Here is a 25,555-nt window from a genome sequence, read left to right as displayed (position 1 = left end):
AGCATGATGTAATAAAAAGTTTGAAAACAACCATTTTTATTATCTCAACAATTTAAATTATTGAAAATTTGATTGTTTCTTTTCTAATTTTTTACTTTGTAGGGTAGTGAATACAACATTGTTAAAATGTAAGCATAATGGGGGTTGGGGCTGTGGCTCAGTGGTAGAGCACTCACCTAGCACATGTGAGGCCCTGGGTTCTATCCTCAGCACTACATAAAAATACATAAAATAAATGTATTTTAAAAGATGTAAGCATAATATAGTATTCACATTTGAAATATTCACAAAGGTCCTTCCACTGTTTTCTTGTAAGCATTGCTTTTGTCTATCTAGTGCCATCCATTGTAAGGTTGGGAGGTACTTTAACCAACAGATAACTGATTCAAAAAAGAGAAAACGTACCTGTCATTTAGACAGGCCTCTGCCAGTGGAGGCTGGTTGTTAAGCAACCAAAGGGTTTACTTAAAATTCTGTCCCCAAAGTTTTGTTGTCATGGTCTGTGTTCCACATTGCCCGATGGCAATGTCACTCTTTCATTCCAACACATTTTCTTAGTTCAGCTGCAGTTTTTTCCAGCTGTTGAATGTTCCATTGCCATTGTCTTCTATTTGATTGAAGCTTGTTCACCTGACAACGTAAACGCTTAAGAATTGCATAATACCTCTTATGTTGCACCTGTGAAGAGAACAGCACACATCAACAGGGCTTGAGAAGAACACAACAGCCATGAAAGATCTTTTGCCTACTCTAAGAGAAAGCATTTGATTAGAAACTGTTGTAAATAATGATAATAGTAAATGTAAACAATAATTGTGTGATAACTATTTATTCAATACTTATTACAAGTTAGATGTTGTGCCAAAAGCTTTCTGCATATAAGTAAATTCTCAGAACACCTTATGATGGGGGTATTATTATTATCATTTTTCATGAAGGAACCAAAGACCAAAGAGTCATTGGTCCAAGCTTTCATAGCTAGCAAGTGCTAGTGGTGTTTGAGAATTGAACCCAAGTGAGCATCCTTGATGGAACACATTCTCAAGGCAGCTACCCAGCATTAAATTAAACTTAATTTATTCTGACTCCCTTCTCAGAACTGCAACTTAAATTAGTATGTGTAATGGTTTACATCTGGAATGTGCCCCCCTTTAAAAAAAATCAAACAACAACAACAACAACAAACAACAAACAACTTCTGTGCTGAAATCCTGGTTCCCAATACAACAAGGTTCGGAGGTGAGGCTTTTAGGCAATGATTGGATCCTGAGGGCTCTGATCTCATCAGTGGATTAATCCATCATTGATAGCTGATTGTACTACTGGGAGGTGGGACCTAGTTGAAAGGTTTTTCTTCTCCCTGGCTCCCTCTTCTCTTCTCCTGGTGGATCTCTCTCTCTCTCTCTCTCTCTCTCTCTCTCTCTCTCTCTCTCTCTCTCTCTCTCTCTCTCTCCCTCACTCCCTCTCTCCCTCCCTCTCTGCCTCCTGACTGGCATAAGTTGAGCAGGTTTCCTCCACAATGTCTTTATGCCATGCTTCTGCATTGGAGTAAGAGGAACATAGAGAGAAGATCTCTAAAACTGTGAGCCAAAATAAATTTTTCCTCCTCAAAGTTGTTCTTGTCAGGTATTTTGGTCACAGTGATGAAAAGCTGACTAATTTTACTAATAGAGAACCTAACGTAGGAGTATACTTTTGTAAGAAATAGCCAAGTCTCAGACAATTATTGTAGCCATGCTTCAATCATAGGCTACCACCTGATCAGAACATGTTCAAATAAGAACAACACTAAGAAGTGACCAATCACATTTTTCTCTACCTCACTTTCATTTTCTGTCTAGAAAGGCCACCTGCTCACATTATGGAAAGGATCTCCTAAACCCCTGCTGGTTCTGAGGGATGCCCAATTCACAAATTGTTCTTTTTACTAATAAACTGTTAAATTCAATTTCTTTAATTTTTTTCTTGCCATCAGTTAATAGAAATGATTCCATTTCCCATATCCAGTGGTTCACTGAAATAAACCCATATATCGATCTAAATATCTAAGAGATAATGTAGTGTATTTCTCTACTATTAAGTGAATCAGTATTTATGCTGAGCCAGACAATGATAACAACACAAGGCAATAAGGCAGAATGGAAATTGGGAAGGTGGTTGGTGTCCTTCCACAAAAAAATAAAAAGGTCAAAATTCCCGATGGCTACACAAGGAACACACATATAATTCAATTATTTTAAAAATATATCTTTATTTATTCTACTTAGTTATACATGTCAATAGAATGCATTTTGACACATCATATATAAATGGAGTATAACGTCTCATTCCTCTGGTTGTACATGATATAAAGTTACATAAGTCATGTAATTATATATTTACATATGGAATAATGTCTGATCCATTCTACTATCATTCCTACACCCATGGCCCCTCCCCTACTTTCCCTCCTCTCTGTCTAGTCCAAAATACCTCTATTCTTCTCCCCACTTAGTGTGAATTAGAATCCCCACCAATCTTTCTCTTTTTTATGCATTTGCCTACATTTCATTATAATGGAATCATAATATGTTGGTTTTTTTGTGACTGAATTCTTTCACTTTATCATAATGTGTTAAGGGTCATCTATGGTGTAGTATGCATACTACTTCATAGTATGCATTAGTACTTCATTATTTATACTGTCAAATAATAGCCCATTATATAATCTATCACATTTTATTTATCTACTTCATCACTTAATGGATGTTTGAGTTGTTTGCATTTTTTAGCTATTATGAATCATGCTGCTATGAACATTTACATGCAAGTGTTCATGTGCATGTTTTTATCTTTCTTGGGCATATGCATAGGAGAATTAGTAGATGACATGACATTATGACTTGATAACACCATATGACCAACATATATAATGATATGAGGTATGCCCTGAAAAGCTCATGGTGTTAGGCAATTCAGGAATTTCAGTGGTGAAACGAAATGCTTACATTCTGAGAGCTGTAACCTAATCAGTGGATTAATCCACTTGGATTAATAATTTCAATGGATTATGGGGTGGTAACTGTAGGCAGGTTGGGTGTGACTGGAGGAATTAGGTCTGGAGCATGTGACAAGTGGGTTATGAGCTCCCATTTTTACCCCATATACAGATTGCAGAATCATATCAGTTACACATCCATTGATTTACATATTGCCATACTAGTGTCTGTTGTGTTCTGCTGCCTTTCCTATCCTCTACTATCCCCCCTCCCCTCCCCTCCCCTCTTCTTTCTCTGCCTCCTCTACTGACATTCATTTGTCTCCCTTGTATTATTTTTCCCTTTCCCCTCACTTCCTCTTGTATGTACTTTTGTATAACTCTGAGGGTCTCCTTCCATTTCCATGCAATTTCCCTTCTCTCTCCCTTTCCCTCCCACCTCTCATCCCTGTTTAATGTTAATCTTCTTCTCATGCTCTTCGACCCTACTCTGTTCTTAGTTACTCTCCTTATATCAAAGAAGACATTTGGCATTTGTTTTTTAGGGATTGGCTAGCTTCACTTAGCATAATCTGCTCTAATGCCATCCATTTCCCTGCAAATTCTATGATTTTGTCATTTTTTAATGCAGAGTAATACTCCATTGTGTATAAATGCCACATTTTTTTTATCCATTCATCTATTGAAGGGCATCTAGGTTGGTTCCACAGTCTTGCTATTGTGAATTGTGCTGCTATGAACATCGATGTAGCAGTGTCCCTGTAGCATGCTCTTTTTAGGTCTTTAGGGAATAGACCGAGAAGGGGAATAGCTGGGTCAAATGGTGGTTCCATTCCCAGCTTTCCAAGAAATCTCCATACTGCTTTCCAAATTGGCTGCACCAATTTGCAGTCCCACCAGCAATGTACAAGTGTACCCTTTTCCCCACATCCTCGCCAGCACTTGTTGTTGTTTGACTTCATAATGGCTGCCAATCTAACTGGAGTGAGATGGTATCTTAGGGTGGTTTTGATTTGCATTTCTCTGACTGCTAGAGATGGTGAGCATTTTTTCATGTACTTGTTGATTGATTGTATGTCCTCCTCTGAGAAGTGTCTGTTCAGGTCCTTGGCCCATTTGTTGATTGGGTTGTTTGTTCTCTTATTGTCTAATTTTTTGAGTTCTTTGTATACTCTGGATATTAGGGCTCTATCTGAAGTGTGAGGAGTAAAGGTTTGTTCCCAGGATGTAGGCTCCCTATTTACCTCTCTTATTGTTTCTTTTGCTGAGAAAAAACTTTTTAGTTTGAGTAAGTCCCATTTGTTGATTCTAGTTATTAACTTTTGTGCTATGGGTGTCCTATTGAGGAATTTGGAGCCCGACCCCACAGTATGTAGATCGTAGCCAACTTTTTCTTCTATCAGACGGCGTGTCTCTGATTTGATATGGATCAGGGATTGTATTTTGTCCCTAGCTCCTCACTCTCTGCTTCCTAGATGCCATGAGCTGAGCAGCTGTCCTCTGCCTTGTCCTTTTACCATGATGATCTGCCCTTTCTTAGGCCCCCAAGCCTGGAGTCCACAGATTATGGATTGAACCTCTGAAAGTGTGAGCCCAAAATAAACTTTTCCTCCTCTAAGCTGTCCTTGTTGGATATTTTAGTTACATCATTGAAGAGCTGACTGATGTATATGATAATCATGCTTAATCATTTGAAGAATGACAAAATTATTTTCCAAAATGAATGCACCATATCCCCAACAGTAATATGTGAAGCTTCCAATTTCTTCACATCCTTCTTAGTTGTTATACTTGTTATTGCCTTTTTGGTCATGGCTGTCTCAGGAATATGAAGTGATATCTCATTATAGCAAAACACCGATTTTTATACCAATACAATGAAAGAAACAAAAAGCTATTGATTTTATAAATATACACTATTTATGTATTTATTTTTATTACATTTTTTATTTATAGATGACAGTGGAATGCATTACAATTCTTTTTATACATTATATTTTTATTTATATATGACAGTGGAATGCATTACAATTCTTATTACACAAATAGAGCACAATTTTTCATATCTCTGGTTATATACAAAATATATTCATACCAATTCATGTCTTCATACATGTACTTTGGATAATAATGATAACCCCATGCCCCCTCCCTTCCCCTCCAACTCCTCTGCCCTATCTAGAGTTCATCTATTCCTCCCATGGTCCCTGTCCCTATCCCACTATGAATCAGACTCGTTTTAATAAAAAAGAAAAAGTTTTGGCATTTGATTATTTAGGATTGGATAACTTCACTTACCATTATCTTGTGTAACTCCATCCATTTACCTGCAAATGCCATGATTATATTCTCTTTTATTGCTGAGTAATAACCCATTGTGTATGTATGCCTCATTTTTTTAATCCATTCATCTATTGAAGGGCATCTAGGTTGTTTCTACAGTTTAGCTATTGTGAATTGTGCTGCTATAAACATTGATGTGGCTGAGCCCTATAGTATGACCTGCAGCTAATACAACAAGAAAAAGTAGGCCCTAATCTCTATCATGTGGGATTAGGCCCCAACTTCCTTAATAAGACTCCTTTGGCACAAGAATTAAAATTAAGAATCAATAAATGGGATGGACTCAATCTAAAAAGTTTCTTCTCAGCAAAAGAAACAATCTGTGAGGTGAAGAGAGAGGCTACATCTTGGAAGCAAAACTTTACCCCTCACACATCAGATAGAGCACTAATCTCTAGGGTATATAAAGAACTCAAAAAGCTAAGCACCAAAAAAAATCAAATAACCCATTCAACAAATGGGCCAAGGACCCGAACAGACACTTCTCAGAAGATGATATATAATCAATCAACAAATTTATGAAAAAATGTTCATCATCTCTAGCAATTAGAGAAATGCAAATCAAAACCACTCTAAGATTTTATCTCACTCCATTCAGAATGGCAACTATTATGAAGACAAACAACAATAAGTGTTGGCAAGGATATGGGGGGAAAAGTACACTCAAACATTGCTGGTGGGACTGCAAATTGGTGCAGCCAATATGGAAAGCAGTATGGAGATTCCTTGGAAAACTGGGAATAGAACCACCATTTGACCCAGCTATCCCTCTCCTCCGATTATACTCAAAAGACTTAAAAACAGCATACTACAGGGAAACCGCTACATCGATGTTTATAGCAGCACTATTCACAATAGCTAAACTGTGGTGCCAACCTAGGTGCCCTTCAGTGGATAAATGGATAAAAAAAGTGTGGCATATATACACAATGGAATATTACTTAGCAGTAAAGGAGAATAAAATCATGGCATTGGTAGGTAAATGGATGGTGTTGGAGAAGATAATGCTAAGTGAAGTTAGCCAATACCCCCCAAAATGCTGAATGTTTTTTCTGATATAAGGAGGATGACTCGCAGTGGGGTAGGGAGGGGGAGCATGGGAGGAATTGGTGAATTCTAGATAGGGCAGAGGGGTGGGAGGGGAAGGGAGGGCACAGGGGATTACAAGGATGGTGGTGTGTGATAGACATCATTATCCAAAGTACATGTGTGAAGACATGAAATGGTGTCAACATACTTTATATACAACCAGAAATATGAAAAATTGTGCTGTATACATGTAATAAGAATTGTAATGCACTTCACTGTCATTTATTTTTTAAATCAATAAAAAATGAATACGGGAATTGGAAATAACACCAGAGTGAGAAGATTTTGAAAAATTTGGCTACAAATGAGAGTAACAAAATGAATTTGTATCTGTTATATGATATTTTTGGCTGTTAGTAAAAGAAGAGTTCCAACTTAAAAAAACAAAAGAAATTTTAAGTAACAAAAAGAGCTTGGACAATATGACTATTATGAATATAATTCTAATTTTTGGTGAATAGGGTGTATATACTATGGTATTCACTCAACATTAATAATGAAAAACACAACTCTTAATAATGAAAAACTGGAAACTGTTTAAATATTCATCAGTTGTGACATAATTATATAAATTAAGCTAAGCTATACTGTGGGCTATTTTGTAACAGTTAAGAAGAGTACAGTAGGTCAACATGTACTAATAGAAAAAATCTACATGAGAAATTCTTAAGTAAATCAGTGGCAAACATATATATGTACATTTATATAACCTCCTACCCATAGGGGAATAGGGTGGTAGTGCTGGAGGTGTGTGTATGTGTATGTACCATTAATAAGAGGGGACGGTGAAGAGAAAGAGTAATGGGATAGGAAGCGGTTTTGAAGGAACTATAGCCCTACCTCTAATATCTAATTTTTATCAAGAAGAATGTATTCCTAGAAATAAAAAACATTTTTAAATAACCTTGGGAGAAAAAGAATACAAACAGACATGAATTCATATCTTGCTTTGTCACTTATCTTTAGCTGTATAACTTTGTATGCATTATTTAAATTTTCTGAAGCTCTGTAAGATATGTTATAAGGATTTAAGTGAGTTAGCTATATACAGTGCTTGATAAATACCAGGAACTCAATAAATAATAATGCTTAACATTTGTTCTACTTTCTACAAAACTGAATAATTTGTTACCATATTTTATAGCTATCTACTTGAACAAATCTTATGGTGCCTTTTAGGTCCCCTTTTTTCCCTTCTTCTCTGGGGTTTTCTCATAGGACTGGCGTCTAGCTGTGTAGTCATTCTGCAGCCGACATTAATACATGAATGCAATTGTCAGTTGTACAGCTACATGTTGTATCAAGTTATACAAGCTTTGTTCATGATCTCTAGGCGCTCTGAAAGTCTGTCACTTCCCCCCCATCCTTTCAAATTTTCAGCTCAGATTGTACAAAATTTAGGCAAGAGTAAACCACCAATGCTTTGCAAAATGTCTGTTATCACAAAACACTGCTTGCAGCACTCATCATTTGCTAAAAATGTCTGAAATGCTCCAGTCTCCTCCTGGATGTGGCAAATAACACTTTTTTTTTTAAACTTTGGACTAAAAATCACTGATTGTTGCTCAATGCTTTGTATTTGAATCTTTGTGTGTGTATGCTTTGTATTTTTGGTTCACAATTTTTCCCTCAATGACTCATAGTTTATCTTTATTCTTCACTCTCTTATCTTCAATTCCCTTCTTCCAAAATGTATAAAGGTAGACAATAGACAGGGGAATAAAAAGACATTTTGGGATAAATATTTGGAATTTTTTTCACTTAGGTATGACCTAGAAATACTAAAAATAGTTACATGACAGAAAAAAAAATTGAAATCTAAAAACCATTTTCAATTTTTCTGAACCAAAATATATACAAGAAATATTGACATACAAACTAAAATATGCAATGCACCCCCCTTAAACGCAACCAAGGCTATCAGTAAGATATTCATAAAGGACAGGAAAAAAAAGACACAAAATAAAAAATAAGTAATAAAAATCTTCTGGTATTTGAACTTATCATCTTCTTCAAAAATTGGTTGTTTTGAGAAGTAGTTATTCAAATCAATGACCAATTCATATCAGACAGTTATTAAAATTATTGAAAAAATACAATGTTCTCAAGACAATAAGCTGACTGTACTTGTTCTTCAGTTTCAAAAATTTTTACAAAGAGTCTTTAATTTCTTAAATTTTCATTTTTGACTATAACACTCTAATGGAATTGGGGAATGATTTGAAATGTATTAGAAGTAATAGAACTAAAATTTAAAAACATAAATGAATCTTTAGAGAGGCTTCCCTATTATGAATGTTTAAAATGTCATTAGATTTCAGGGTAAGAAGTTCTATGATAAAAACATTTAAAAGTGGAGTCTTAACTTCAGTGACAGTTCCTGAAGATCTAATATCAGTGGCCACTCAACTCGCACTATGTCATTTAAAATACCAATTTACACTACTGCTTATGGAAAAATGGAGATTTACTTCATGTATCTATTCTTCTTGATAAGTACAACTAACCCCCCTAGACATCATGTATAAAACAAATATCAGAAGCTTCTGAAAGTTGGAGAGAAGAAAGCAAATTTCCTAGGGACCTCAGGACATAAGGAATAACATGGATTTTCCTTTTTTCCTACATATCCTAGAGAATATTCTGGAAATGCCAGTAAAGGCTGATAATAAAAGTCCATGGAAAGCCTGCTTTCTTTAGCCAAAAGATGAGGAAAGTGATAGCCTAGTAAAATAAAATGTTTAGGCAATAACTCCTTAAGTCAAATACCACAGGAAGAAAACAAAAACAAACAAAAACCTCTTCACATTGGTAAAAACTCAGTGGAAAGTGTAAACAACTATCACTGCTAGCTATAATAAGGTTCCCAAATCCCGATACTAGGGTGGAACTGGAGAGCTAACTGTGGAATCATGAATTTCAAGTCCCTCTGGGCAGTAGCAAGCCACATCAGATAGTCAGCAGAGCCCATCTGAAGGACCTCTGCCCTCATCAATAGTGATAATTCCTCTCCTTGCTTGAGAAATGTCAGAGGGGGCCCAGAGAGTCTGGAATCTCATCACTACTCAGTGGTAAAAAGACTACTGCCAAAGAGTGTGGTGGAGGTTATTTGGGGAATGGTAAGCCAGGGTGCTATGAGCAGAGGCCCAGAACCCAGCCAATACCCCACTCCAACAAGAAACCTGTGCTCTTCTGTGGGTGTCAATAGACACTGATAGGAGGATCTGGACTTTCTTTACTACCTGGAGAATCCAGAATCTTGAAACATAATACTCAATGTGTCCAGATTTCAATAGAAAACCACACATCATACCAAAAACCAGGAAGATCTCAAGACTGACTAAGAAATGACAATCAACATGCACTAACACCAGAATAACACAGAAGTTCCAATTACCTGATAAGCATCTTAGACCAATCATCATAAAAATGCTTCAACAAGCAATTACGAACATGCCTGGAAAAAGTAGAAAAAAAGAACATCTTGGTAAGATGAATAGAAGATAAAAGACCAAAATAAAAATTGAAGAATTAAAGATAGAATAACCCAAATGATAAATTTCCATGGATTTCAACCATAGCTGGAGATAACAAGAGAATTTAATAAACTAAAAGAAAGAGCACTAAAACCTACTCAGTTGGAGCAATAGATGGAAAATAGATTGAAAGGGGAAAGGAAGAGAGTCTCAAGGGCCCATGAGACTATAAGAAAAGTCCTAACTTTTCTATCATTCAAGTTCTGCAAGGAGAAGACAAAGAGAAACTGAAAAAGTATTCAAATAAATAATGGATTAAAAAATCCCAAATCTGGCAAAAGACATACTTTTAGAATCCAATAGGTGAGAGAACCACCAATAGTTAAATTTAAATAAATCTATGTCTAAACATGTCATAGTAAAATTTATGAAAACCAGAGATAAGAAAATCTTGAAGAAACAAGAAACAAACATTGGTGTGGGGAGAAATGTCTGCTGATGGGAGATTTCTCATTGAAATCATGGAAGCCAGAAGGGTTCCAGTAATACAGTATTTTTCAACTATGGAAAGAACTGTTGACCCACAATTCTATATCCTATCTATAGCAAAAACATTCTTCAGGAAAGTAGGGGAAACCAAGACATTCTAAGATAAAAAACATAAATAAATAAATAAAAAGAAAATAATTTGTCACAAACAAACCTACCCTAGGAGAATGAATTAAGAAGTTTTCTAGTGAGAAAGGATAAAAGATGGAATCTTAGAGTATCAGGAAGGGAGAAAAATCAGGGTGGAACAAAATTAGGGATAAAATAGGGACAGATGGAGAAGTCACAGAGAAAGTAATGGGTTTCTTTTGAGGAAGAAATTTCCTAAAATTAATTTGGATGATGGTTGCATGGATCTGTAGATTTACTAAAAGCCACTGAATTAAATAATTTGAATGGTGAATGGGACATGAGTTATTCTCAGTAAATCTCTTTTCAAAATTCAGCTAATGAAATTGTGGTTTGCCTATGAAAGGGGCACAAAACAACTTTCTGGACATGCTGGGAAAGTTCTATGTCTTGATCTAGATGATGGTAACACAGATGCATGTTTACATTAATCAAAATGAAAATCAACTCAAACAAACTGGAAATCATGTAGTAAAATAAAATTTAATCCCTATCTTTCACCCTGCACAAAATTCAAATGGATCAAGACCTAGGTATTAGACCAGAAACACTGCACCTACTAGAAGAAAATGTAGGCCCAACACTCCAACATGTCATCTTAGGAATCAACTTCCTTAATAAGACTCCTAAAGCACAAGAAGTAAAATAAAAAATCAATAAATGGGTTAGTATCACACGAAAAAGTTTCTTCACAGCAAAAGAAACAAGAGTGTGAAGAGAGCCTACAGGATGGGAGAAAAATCTTTGCCCCCCCCCCCCCCCGTCTCATATAAGGATATACAAAGAACTAAAAAAGCTTAACACCAAAACCAAAGCCAAAACAAAATCCACAACAAAAACACCCAAATAACACAATCAATAAATGGGCAAAGAAACTAAAAAGACACTTCTCAAAAGAAGAAATATGAATAGTCAACAAATATATTAAAAAATGTTCAACATCTATAGCAATTAGAGAAATGTAAATCAAATGGAAAAAATGTCAAAATACACTTTGAAATTCAAAAACAAACAAACAAACAAAAAACACTACTCTGAGATTTCACATCACTCCAACCAGAATGGCAATTATCAAGAATACAAGTAACAATAAATGTTGATGGGATGAGGGGAAGAGGCTACACTCATACATTGTTGGTGGGATTACAATAGTGCAACCATTCTGGAAAACGGTACAGAGAGTCCTCATAAAACTAGGAATGAAACCACTATTTGATCTAATTAGTCAACTCTTCAATTTTTATCCAAAGGTGTTATAATCAGCATACTACAGTGACCAAGTTACATCAATGTTTATAGCAGCACATTTCACTATACCTAAACTATGGAAACAACCTAGATGCCCCCTAGCATATGAATAGATAAAGAAATTGTGGTATATATACACAATGGAATGTTAATCAGCCATAAAGAAGAATTACTTTATGACATTTGCCAGTAAATGGATGAATCTGGAGATTATCATGCTAAGCAAAATAAGCCATTCCCCCCAAAATCTAGGATTGCATGTTCTCTCTGATATGTGGATGCTAACCCACAATAATGGGATGGGGAAAAAAGAAGTTCGTTGCATTAGACAAAGGGGAACGAAGTGAAGGAATGGAGAGATGGAAATGGAAAAGATACTAGAATGAATCTCATATAATTTCCTATGTACAGATATGGACATACTGTAGTGAATCTCATCATTGTGTACATGCACAAGACCAGGATCCTCATTAGAATAAGATAGATTCCAAGCTTGTCTAAATATATCAAAATAGATTCTACTGTCATGTGTAACAAAAAGAACATATAAAAATGAAAAATCAAAAATTTACAATTTGTGGACTTATGACAATTGTGCCTTGAAAAACCTATCAGCCTAAGAAAAGTACCAGGTAATCTCAAATTCCTTTCCCAAATTCTTTTAAGAATGTATATTCACACCAATAGTGTTTAAAACTTCAGATGTTCTACACCTTACCAGCTTCAATAAAAAATTTAAGAATTGAGTTGTGTCTTTTCTATTGTTATGGTGTACTTCCATGGTATCTCTTTATAGAGAACATGTAAATGAGGGGATTTTACCTTTAATACTTCAGATGCTTTTTGTATTGTGTCAAATTAGTCATAATCAAGTGAAAATATGCATCTTCTTAGTTTCCATATTAATTCTGTAATGGTAGAAATAATTTTTACTATTAAAAGCATGTTCTTTTCAATATTTGTTCTCCATTCATGTAAATAATAATTGACTGTAAAAGTCTGCCTCTCTGTTGCTTTAGTTTCAGCAGAGACAGCTGCTATTTGTTTTTCAAGCTCATGAAGTTCATTCTGTAATATATTTCAACATTAACATTATTAATTCATGGTACTCAGCATGAGAGGAAAATTGTTTTGATCCATAATGTATGTAGGAAAATCATTTAACATAAAATATACAGTTATCAGATACAGAAAAGAACTGATGCATAATAGAAGCAAATATGCAATAATGTAACAATTTATTTCTCAGAAAGAGTCCAGAGTCATATATTTATTACTTTTTAATGGTCATTTAATACTAAATGTTAAAATTTCATCATTTTGTTTTAATATTTTATATGTAAAAATACTTAAAATCATTTAATAAAATATTTTAATAATATATTTATGGGTATCAAGGAAGACAATATAACAAAATGATAAAGCCCTGACTCAAGAATTAAAAGACCTGCTGGGATCGTGGTCAGTGGTAGAGCACTTGCCTTCCATGTGGGAGGCACTGGGTTCAATTCTCAGCACTGCATATAAATAAATGAATAAAATAAAGGTCCATCAACACTAAAAATAAATAAATAAATAAATAAAAGACCTAGACCTAGGTTCCAGCAATCCTTACTGCTCTTCACTATTTTGTGTGATCATGCATAACAAATTTAATTACCCATCCCACCTCACTTTCTTCATTTGTAAAATGAGTATTAAGATATCTACAATATCTACTTTACCTCTCTAGGGCATTGGGCATGGCTAACTGGTGCCTCCTTAAAAGGAGTTTTCCTAGCACCACTCTTCCTCATTCTCCTTAGCTATCTCTGAGCATTCCTTCTTAATCTCAGTGATTTCTTCAAACACAGGTCTTCCTCAGAGTTCAGTAATTCATCATTCCCTCTTCTCCCTCTCTACATAACCTTTGGGTTACCTTGCCCATACTTACAATTTTGAACTATGCATCTACCCATGATACAGAGAATAAAAGTGACTTTTTAATTCCATAGCCAGATGCCATTGGCCATTGCAAAATCATCATGTCCCAAAAGACTAATTTTTCTTCCCTTCCTAGCCTATTTCCCCTTGAATCAGTTATCTATTGCCAGAACCACAAAACCTCAGTGACACAACAACAAATAGGTGTTCATAGTAAAAAATACTGACATGACAGGGAAAAGAAGGTGTTGGCTAGGTGATTCACATGACTGGGAGAGGTGGGGATTGGCTAGCTTAGCTATGTTTTTCTACTCACAGCTCAAACACCTGAGTTTGTGTGTGTGTGTATGTGAGTGTATATGAGTGTGTATCTGGGGATTAAATCCAGGGCCTTGCATGCTAGGCAAGTGCTCACTGGAGTCACATCCCTGCCCTGGGGCTTATTTTAAAAATTGCATTTAGGCAGCAATTTTAAGTCCCCTTATTCAGGAAATGTATTCATTAAGTTCCTTCTCTTGGCATTTTTTAAAAAGGAACATGTGAAATTAGCCACAGGGCTGGGATTGTGGCTCAGCGGTAGAGCGCTCACCTAGCATGTGCAAGGTGCTGAGTTTGATCCTCAGCACCACATAAAAATAAATAAATAAAATAAAGGTATTGTGTCCAACTACAACTAAAAAAAAATTAAAAAAAAAAAAGAAGAAGAAATTAGCCACAGAGTTTTGGATACAGTTTCCTATGTAAAAGGTAAGAAGTGAGAAGAGGACTGGTATGGGTGAAAAGCCTCAACAGTTGCCATTGTTATTCCCACTGTATGATAATGAAACTGAGTTCTGAGATGTTGAATAACAAAAGTAATTCATCATTTGACCAGTAAGGGTCAAATCCTGGTTTTGAATTTAGGAACTCTATTCGTGCAGTTTGTAATTTTTATTTTTCTCTCCCAGACTAGTATAAAGGTGTACTATATCCTTTAATAATATAGGTACATCTGAAATTTAAGTATTTATATATTTATCAAAGAAAAAAATGACTGGGGTTTGGCTGGTTATAAGACATAACCATACCAACATAACCAACATAACATGTTGGCTTGGAACTGGGCTGGTAGGGTGTCTTGGTTCTACTTTATGTATCTCCTGTGCTCCAGTGGGTCAGCCCAGGCATGTCCTGCTCATGATAGCATGTTGGGGACCATATATCAAGTCAAGATGGTACCTGGCAGTTTGCCAGGAAAAGTGGGTTGTAAGGCAACGCCACCAAGCCATTAAGATGGTAGGGATTCCTTATTGGCTGATTGCTGTAACTGGATGATGCTAATTGAGTCAAGCTGTGTATAACCAGTTAGGTATATATACCTCTGCTGTTCTGCAATAAGGTGGCTCCTGCTACCATGGGTGCCCGCTACCTTGAGTTCCCACTCAGTTCCTGCTGAGTTTTCCCTACAATAAAGCAGTTCCCGCTTCAACCTTCAAGTTGCTTGTCACCTCCCAGTTATTCTGCTCAGCCAGACGGCGGCATATGGTGGCCCATACGGAGAACTCCGGGACCCTCGGGGGTAAGTGACAAGGTAAGCTGCCCATCCCTAGAAATAGATAGGACAGGAGGAAAGCTGCCTGTCCCTAGAAATAGATAGGACAGGAGGAAACCTGCTCACCCCTGAGGAAGCAGATAGGGCGAGAGGATGAATAGCCATTTCAAGAAAATGGAGAAGATTGATACAGTGTGTTTTTGTTTTGTTTTATCTTAGTGTGTTGTGTTGTCTTTGTTGCGGAAATATGGGATCAGAAGTTGGTGAAGGTCGAACTGGAGGAGTGTTAAGTAAATTGCTAAAGGAAGGAGGCACCCCAGTAAAACCAAGAACAGTTAGGGCATACGTTGATAAAAGCCCAGGAACTCTAGTCAGAAAGAGGAAGAAAGTTCAGAGGAGGAAGGACTATCAGGGAAGGAGTTACAATAGGAGGCTGCTACTAATCTCTTTTCATCACCAGAGGGTGCGTGAAGCACCGCGGCGAGGCGGTGCCGCATGTGCAAATGGGTCGCAGGCGCAGCAGGGATTTTCCAGCTGCCGGCGGTCCTTCCCAGCCCCCCTGCCATGGGGCTGCCCGGGGAGCAGGACGCGCCTGGTGCCCCTGAAGTTTGGCCATTTCCAATGCCAATAACTAATGAGTCGTCAGTTTTTCCCTATTTGCTGTAGGTGCTGCCACGGGACTCCTCGCTATTCCTGTGATACAAATGTTCAGAATGCTAACTCCAGTTTAGCTATCCTTACATCTGCGACAATGGTTCTCCCACACCTAGAGGCTAATGAATAATGAGCACCATGGAGGCCTATTTCAAATGTAAAAAACAGAACCTGTTAAGCTTACTTCAATTAATTGGTAGTAGTTACACCAGGCACTGTGTTCTGTTCAGGATAATGTACTAAATTGTTCAGAAAATTGATTTCTTAGTGCTTGCTGGAATGCTACACAATTTTCTTTAGCCATCATTGCCAGAATTCCTACCTTCATTCCCAGTGCCAGTGAAGACAAAAAAAGAAGAATTTCCAGTATTACTGAAAAACCAAATGAGACTTCGGAATTACAGCTACCATCATCATAGCTGTTGCTGTTTCTGCTGCTGCTACTACAGCTTCTGTGATAGCTATCACAACAAACTGTATAAACTGATGCATCAATGAATAATGTAACTCAACAAGTAATGGTCAATCAAAGAGTCGATTTACTTTAAGAAGAAATATATTAATGGATTCCTCTGCTTTAAGCTGCTTACAGAATTTACCTGGACTGTGTATCACTTGTATGCATTATGAACTAATCTATGGATAATTGTAATAGTACCAGGGTATCTTTGCTGACAGTGTCATCGGTGGTACAATTTTTCCAAGGGCTTCTTACTTGGAGCCGTCAATTGGCTTGGTATCATGGCATTTGTATCCTCCTCTTTCTACTTGTGGCAGGTTGTTTATGGTGTTTGTGTAAAAACCACTATGGTCGTTATCCACAAGTATGGCTAAGTGTGTTGGGCCAGTAGTCAAAGACGGGTAAGATCCAATTACAATGGTACCAACCTAAGCCAGGAGGCTGACGATTTGAGGTCAGACCATCCAATGATGGGTAAGGACCATATGTAGTATTGGACAACCTAAAACGGGCATGGTCCCTAAACCACATACTTGTTGTTTAATAAAACAAAAGGGAGGAGATGTTGGGGACCGCATATCAAGTCAAGATGGTGCCTGGCAGTTTGCCAGGAAGAGTGGTTTGTAAGGCAACGCCACAAAGCCATTAAGATGGTAGGGATTCCTTATTGGCTGATTGCTGTAACTGGATGATGCTAATTGAGTTAAGCTGTGTGTAACCAGTTAGGTATATATACCTCTGCTGTTTTGCAGTAAGGCGGCTCCTGCTACCTTGGGTGCCTGCTACCTTGAGTTCCCACTCAGTTCCTGCTGAGTTTTCCCTACAATAAAGCAATTCCCACTTCAACCTTCAAGTTGCTTGTCACCTCGCGGTTATTCTGCTCAGCCGGACTGCGGCAATAGCAGATGCAGAAAAGCCAAAGCTCAACTATTTAAGAGCTTTTAAAAAGCTTTTGCTGGAATCATATCTGCTAATACCCCAGCCAGTCACATGATCAAACTCAGAGTCAAGGAGTGGAAGTATGTCTACCCATGATGTGAGAGCATTATAATGATATGGGAAAGGGTGTGCTGAGAAACCAGCCTCTACCTCAGAGCAAAGCCTGTCCAAGGAAGGGGGCGTGACCCTTGTTCTTGGAAAAACCCACAGAGTACTCCTAAGCACATACCCACCCTGCTGAGTTGTTTGTCTGCAAATAACAGGAGAGATCTGCGGTGCCAGGTGTCCCTGACTCAGTTAGGCTAGGTGAGGACCCATAGCAACCCCCTAGCAACCACCAATCAGCATAAGACAGGGAAAATACCTGGGATGACAGATGACCTCCAGTAGTTTATGGTGGTTGATAACATGTTGGGAAACCATGTAGTGTAGCACGTACACACCTTGTGGCCTAAACCAATCAGTTCAAAGGAATCCCCCTCTTGTACTAACAAATCACCCCTACCCAACTTGTTCCCGCCAGTGAATATGCTAATCAATGTTAAGAGTTGTTGTTTGACTTTCCCGCGGTGAGGAATGATTTGCTGTGTGATGTTGTGATGCACAGAGTATCCCCCCAAAACCTATAATATCTCACTGAACAAAGGACTGGGACTCACTCCCTGGGACCGCTGCGTCAGAAACGGTTGTGCATCCAGGCTTGAGCTTGCAATAAAGACTCTTGTGTGATTGCATTGGATTCGGCTTCTGGAGGTCTATTGGGGTCCCACGAATCTGGCATTACAGTGCATATACAAAGGGATGAAAAATTGGGAACAAAAATGCAAATTAATATAACCCTATATTCCCCAAATACTTAACAGTATGGCTTTGAGAGATGTCCTTAATTCCTCCTTTTCTTTGTATCTAACTGTACAACAAATTCTGTAGATCCTCCCACCAAAATAATTGCAGGCTATCTCCACTATTTTTTTCTATCTAGATGGTCATTCTCTCTAAATAAAGTTTTAATGTTGGGAGGAAGGCATTGTATTAAAACGACAAGGCCTTCAATCCTTTTTTCTGACAGAGACCAAAAAGATAAGTACATTGAAAAGTATAATATGCTGGTGAAACTAAATTTTTGTCTTCAGTGCTAATATTTCAAATGCCCACTTGACATTTCTGTTTGGGTGTTTAATAGACACTTCAGTTAGGTATATTCAGAAAATATTTAATGTACACACTGTGTTAGCCTTTCATTGCTATGATCAAAATACCCAAAAAGAACGATGGAGAGGAGGAAAAGTTTATTTTGGTCTAGTCCATTGCTCTGGGCCCAAGAGTGGCAGCACATCATAGTGGAAGGGAGTGGTGGAAGACATGGAGACAAGAAGTAGACAGAGGAAAGTAGGAAGGAAGTCACAGGGATGATGAACCCTTCCAGGGCACTTGCCCAGTGACCTACCTCCTTCAGCCAAACCCCAGCTGCCTACAGTTACCATCCAGTCCATTCACACTAGGATGGACTGATTAGAAGGTTAAAGCTCTCACAATCCAATCATTGCACCTCAGAACATTCCTGCACTAACACAGGAGCTTTTGGGGACACCTTATATACAAACCATGTTCCTCCTTACTTCTTCTGATTCCAAAAAACGACACCATTTTCCACCTGGATAATCCAAAGCCAAAAAGTTATTCTTAATTTTTCCATTTCCCTTACCCCACATCTTACTTCCCACCAAAATGTGAGAATTGGTTCTCTCACTTAAGTCCCCACATTTACTTCTGGCCAATCTTTGTAGTGTGGCCTAGTTTCTAATACATCTTCCTATTTTCATTCTTGTCCTTCTCTAAGCTCCATTTATCATATCATGCTACCTCCCTGCTCAAGATTCTCCAGTGGTGTCCCATTGCATTAATAATAAAATTCAAATTCACCGAAGTGGCTTGTAAGGCCTTATATGCTCTAGTACCTCTCTACTTTGCTATCTTGCCCATATACTATTCTCCTTTCTTGTAGCCTCCTTTCTGTTTATCAAATATGCCTAATTCCTTCCTAAGAGTATTTGTAACTGTTTATTTTTCCATCTACCTTATAATTCTCAAACCTTGGTTGAGAATATAGCTCAGTGGTAGAGCACTTGCCTGGCAATCATGAGACCCTGGGTTCAATCCCCAGCATGACATAAAAAAAAAATTCTCTAACACTGCTGGGTCTTGTCACAATTCAGCCTTATTACTATTCCTTCAAACAGGCTTCCCTGACTCAAAATATAAATTAACCACCCTTTTCCCTCACCCAGCTACTCTCTATACATTACCCTACTTTATTTTCTTTGGAACCCATCAGTATCTAAAATTATCTATTATTATTATTATTATTATTATTAATTTTATTGTTTTTAGAAAACGTCTTTATTTTTTGCCTCCCCTAACTATAAAGTGACTCTATGGCTGCGGAAATCTTTTCTGTCATTATCACCATGTTCCCAATGCTTAAGATAGTAATAGTACAAAGTAGGTACTCAGTAAGTATTTATTAAATGAGTGATGCACATGGTCAGGAAAGAGACAGGTGTTGTCAGTTACATTAGGATATCAACTATATTAATACAGGGAGAGGAGATGAAAACTACTTTAGTCATCATCTCCTTTCTTTTCTGATTTAATGTAGCAGGCTGTTAAACTTTATTACTAGCTTTAAGATCTTTTTCCTTCAATACATTTCCAACTTTAAATTACTACCACTACTCTTTCCTCTTCCTCCTCCTCTTTAATCAGCCTCTTGTTTTTCATCCTTCTCCTCCTTCTCTTTTGTATTTCTCTTTTCCCTTTTCTCAGTATTCTTTGCTCCTTTGTTGGCTTTTTGAGGCAAAAATAGAATGAAAGAAACTACATATACTGAAGCTGCAATGTGATGTTTTAATTTTTTATGTTCATAAAGTCATCACAACAATTAAAATAATAAACATATCCATTACTTCCAAACATTTTCTCCCTGTTTTTCTTTTCTTTTCCTTTCTACCTTCCTTTCTTCCTTCCTAGGAATTTTCCTTCCAAGGAATTTTCCTGGCATGAGGATATTCAAGTGTTTTTCTCCAATCTGATTTAAAAAAATTCTCTCAATGGGCTTCTAGAGAGCTTCCGGATGGGGACTGGCTATCAGAAAGGCTGAGACTTGATTAAAATCCTGGACTTTCAGCCTTATCTACACTGTCCCCACCTCTTCGGAGAGGAGAGAGGCTAGAAGTTGAGCTAATAATCAGTCAAGCTTACATGATGCAACCTCCATAAAAAAAAAAAAAAAATTTAATGATGAATTTTGGAGACCTTCCAGGTTGGTGAACACCTCCAGGTTCTGGGAAGGTGGTGTGCTCCATATGGCAGCTCTATGCAAGTCCCTTCCCAGCACCTTGTCCTGTGAATCTTCTCTGTTTGGCTGTTCCTGAATTGTATCTTTTATAATAAACTAGTAATAGTAAGTAAAGTGCTTTCCTGAGTTCTGTGATTCACTCTAGCAAATTATTAAGCCTTGAGTATGGATGGGGGGTAGACATGAGAAATCCTCGTTGTGGTCTGGATCTGGTATTTTCCCTGAAGTCTCATTTCTTGAAGGCTTGGTCCTCAGTACAGGAAGGTTCAGAGGTGGGCTTTTGGAAAATGATTGATCATGAGGGCTCTGATGTCATCAGGGGAATAATCCACAGACAGCTTCATGGACTACTGGGAGGTGGCAGGAACTAAAGGAAGATGGGGCATTTTCGAGGATATAGATCACTGGGGCATGCCCTGGGGACTATCCATCCTAGGTGCCTACTTTTCTCTGTGCTTTCTGACTGCCATGGGCTAAGTACCTTTCCTCTGCCTTTCTTCTATAACATTCCTGCCTTGGAACCAGCTGACCACGGACTGAATCCTCTGAAACCATGAGCCAAAACAAAGCTTTCCTATTCTAAGTTATTTTTCTCAAGTATTTATGATAGTGATAAAAATTTGACTAAAATATCCCTGATTTATAGTCAGTTGGTCAGAAGTATGAGTGGTCTGGGAATTGTAACTGACAATGGAAATGGGGAAGCCTTGTGGGGATGATTCCTTTAACTTGTGAGATCTGATGCTAACCTCACATAATATCAGATTTGAATTGAACTCTTCAATATGCAGTTGGCATTGGGAAAATCAGAAAATTGTTTGTTGGTGTTGGAAAATATCCAAATAGTATAAGACTTCCAACACTGTTCTTCAAAATTATTTTGGCTGTCCTAGGTCCTCCTTTGTATTTCCATACAACTTGTAGAAATCAGCCTGTCAATTACTCAAAAAGCAAGCAAACAACAACAACAACAATAACAAAATCTTCTGGGATTTTGACTAGTATTACTTTTAGTCTATAAGTAAAATTGGGAGAACTGACATCATAATCCTGTGGTTTCTGATTTACAACATAGTATCTGTCTCCATTTATTCAAGTGTTATTTAATTTTTCTCATCATTATTTTGCATTTTCAACATATAGATTTGATAAACCTTATGTCAAAATGATCCCTAAGTATTGCGTAACTTTGGGACTATTGTAAGTGGTGTTGCTTAAAAATTTTTTAATTTCTAAAAATTATAGAATTTCTGAAAATTATAAAATTCTATATATTTCTGCCAATATATAGAAATACAATGGTTTATTTTGTATATCAATCTTATATCCTATAACTAACTTTTTAGAACTAAGCTTTCTTACAGATTATTTGGGATTTTTAAAAAATAATCATGCTACCTGTGAATAGAAACAGTTTAATTCTTCCTTTCTCGTCTGGATACCTTTTATTTCTTTTTCTTACATGATTATACTGGCTCCAACTCCCAGTAACTTCCTGAATAGAAACAAGAGTAGACATCCTTGCATTGGTCTTCATCTTAAGAGAGAAACATTCAGTCTTCCAACCTTAGGTATATGGTTGTCTTTAGAATTTTTTTTTTTAAGATGGAAGAAGTTCCCTTCTAATCCTAATTTGCTAAGTCATTTTTGTCATGAATAGATGTTGGATTATAAGAAGCACTTTTTATATATATTTTTAAAAATTCTATATAAGAGAAATTTATAATTTGTTTCCTGTTTAAAAACCAAAGGTTTCCCATCACTTTTAGAATAAAGTCTTATCATGGTATATATCTCCCACCTCTTCTCAAAATGTACTCTATACTATATTAAATTACTTAGATTTAACTTAAATTACTTTATTATCAAATTACTTAGAATTCTATGAATGTGCCAATGCTGTTTCAGTCTTCTGTGAATATTCTCAGATTCTGTTTATCTGGAATATCTTCTTCCTCATCCCAGATCCCTTAACCTTATATCTGCCGCAGATACCAAATCAATCAGTGAATTCCAACTGTTCTTTAACAACCAAGATTGAAACATCACTTCTTTGACAATCACTCATTCTTCAGTGTTAAATATGTTGGGCTCCTACCTCTATTGTAGATGCTACCACCCTGAGTGCAGTTATTTGTTTACTTTGTCTCTTTCCCAAATAAATTGTGAGCAATACAAGGATAAGGACAATGTTCAGAAAAAAATGCTTAGCAAAATGCTCAATAGAAAGTGGGCCCTAAAGAAATAAATATCTGCAAAACTCTTTGAAGACTGGTAAGTTGTCCAGAAAATCCAATGTATTATTCTTGCATTATATCCTACTGTATAAATGTACTGCTTTTTATAAGGGTTCTAACATGCAAAATAAGGAATCATGTTACATTAACATAATTATCATCAACATATGTCTGCTAATTTACTGGCTAAAGCCAATGTCAAAATCAGGCCCTGTGTATCTGTGCACCAGGGCACCACCAATGATACCTTATAGATAGTTATGAGGTCATTCATTTATACCTTACAAAAGCCTAGAGGAAAGTCCCATTATTATCTCCATTTTAAAAATAAGGAGATAGTGACACAAATTCAAATACAGAACTAAAAATAGCAAATCTGGCCTTTCAAATAAGATGGTTCAGCTCCAGAGCCTAGTCTTTTAATTTATATATTAAGTAACAAAATTTACAAATGATGATACTACTTTTACATTGATTTATTTCATCATATTCACAGAATATAGTTATAATTAGTTATGCTGCATGCAAAGAAGAAGAATGGCTTCCATGTTTCTGATACTGGACTTATGAATATATTCTGGATGGCAAGGATAGGAGGAGGCTGCTTGAAATGTTCACTGACAACTAGTTTTTCACAAGCTATAACTTTTAAAACACTGGCTAACAATGTAACTTTTATTGAATTCAGTATTTTAGGAAAAACTATCCAATAAAGTGAATTGAAAATGATTCTATATGACATGTTAGGTTTCATACACTTATTCTATAGTTACAATGACATTGGTGAATCTTTATACTGTATTGGGAATATAAAATGTTCCATAAACCTGGAATACTCATATAGACTTTACTTAGAATAGAGAAACTGAGAGAATGAGTAGGAATTTAAAATTGATTCCCAATATGAAGTTCTCGTAAAACCTTATGTCACTACTAATATTTTGAAGACATTTTAAAAATTATATAAAATAAGTTACCTGTAAATGAAACAGAACTTTTTTATTTCTTTCTATTTCTGATGTTTGGGATTGTTGTTTTGCAAGTTCCTCTACAATTTCAGTTAATGATGATGTATCTTCTTTACCCACAGCTAGATAAAAGAATAAAGTATATGATAAAAAACTAAATGAAGACATTTTAAGACACTTATGTTTCTTTATAGGAACATGAAAAATTAGGTGTTTTTTCTGATTTAAAAGAAAAGTACATTTAGGATTGGTAATCCTCCCTGATTCTAGATAAAACCATAATCAAAGGAAATAATAGTAGGCAATTCAAAGTTGCCTACTGCAATGCCATAACTGTTCTTTTATGAAAAAATATAAATATTTTGGTTGTCCTAATTATAATTATAGTGCCACCACAACAACTCAATAGCAATTATAGTTGATGGATTTTCAACATAGGCCTGTATTTTCAGGTTGTTATAGCTTTTTTAAACTCTGAGTACATTTCTTCCTGGTGAAATATAACTGCCTCCTTCTACTTTATTATTCCTTCTAACACAATTATCCTTTTGTACTACTTTTTATTGGTGACCTTTTAATTATTTATTTCTTAAGATTGATTCACTACCATCTTTAGGAACTTCTTCACTCTTCCTTTCCTTGCTTCCTGACATTCTCATTGTCTGTAATCTCCTATTTTCCACTGTCTGGCTCACCTTCTTTACTCCTACAAAAACATCTATATTGTTATAAATTGTCAAACATGTCACAGGAATGCAATGACATTTCACCAATGGTATGAGTAATTAAAAGACAATGATTAAGTGAGAGATTTTGGAAGAAAAGTTGAACCGTATTTGAATCTTGGTTCTCCTGCTTTTTAGCTGTTATGACCTTGAGTAAGTTTCTTCTTTGATGCACTGTGTCCTCATTTTTCCAAACACACACACACACACACACACACACAATTGGTGAGAATTAGTTCTAAGAATGCTTTAGCAATCTCTACCATGAATATAGAATGTGGGGAATGTAGCACTCCTGTCCAGTGTTATTTTGGTCAGGGTAAGACCTAAGCAGGTTGAAAATCATGTGCCAGTGTACTTGCGTTAGGAATAACTGATAAGATGAAGGAGTACATATTTTTCTCCATTGAAAGATGAAGAGAAAGTTGTTCCAAAATAACAATGCTGAGTTGGCAGAAGTAAGGGCATTATGGGCTTTAGGAGAAAAGGTCTCAAATCTGCCTGTCCATTCCTACTCAGAGAAAATGGTTCAAGTTTTTATGATATGTAAATGGAATTCAATGTCAATAAGTACTTTTGAAATTGGAAGCTGCCATTTTCCATTAAACATAATGGTTTTTCTATTCAGATGACTGATCCTTTTTAAAAAACTCTTAATTGATTTATATAGAATCTGTGCATCTTCCCAAATTGTACTCAAGTGATTACAAGCTTTGCAAGAAAAAGAAAGAAAGAAAGAAAGAAAGAGAAAGAAAGAAAGAAAGAAAGAAAGAAAGGAAGGTAGGTCGGTCATAAAGTAAGGCACATGCTAGGAAACATTTAAAATCACTAAATATGTTTCCTAAAAATTATAGACAAAGTATTCCTGCATTAGTCACACATCTTTTAAAAGATTAAAACATGATATATAAATAAAAAGAGAGAAAATCAAAGTTAAGTTGCTCTCTAC

The 25,555-nt window shown here is 36.4% G+C and overlaps 1 protein-coding gene across 1 annotated transcript; it reads right to left on the bottom strand.

Annotated features, from left to right (window-relative positions):
- Nucleotides 1-470: 470 nt before the first annotated feature.
- On the bottom strand, nucleotides 471-25,555 carry LOC124099024 (coiled-coil domain-containing protein 122-like). The gene is made up of 3 exons (XM_046453973.2): nucleotides 24,489-25,555; nucleotides 23,891-24,003; nucleotides 471-678 (listed from the first exon to the last, which is right to left on the bottom strand). Exons 1-3 carry the CDS (start codon nucleotides 24,538-24,540, stop codon nucleotides 529-531), a joined length of 315 nt encoding a protein of 104 aa, XP_046309929.1. The 5' UTR covers nucleotides 24,541-25,555; the 3' UTR covers nucleotides 471-528.

Source organism: Marmota monax, unplaced genomic scaffold, assembly GCF_021218885.2.
Source record: "Marmota monax isolate L192 unplaced genomic scaffold, Marmota_monax_Labrador192_F-V1.1 WCK01_AAM20220418_F8-fsc00011, whole genome shotgun sequence".
Taxonomy (NCBI): Eukaryota; Metazoa; Chordata; class Mammalia; order Rodentia; family Sciuridae; genus Marmota; species Marmota monax.
This window is presented reverse-complemented; position numbering and strand designations above follow the sequence as displayed.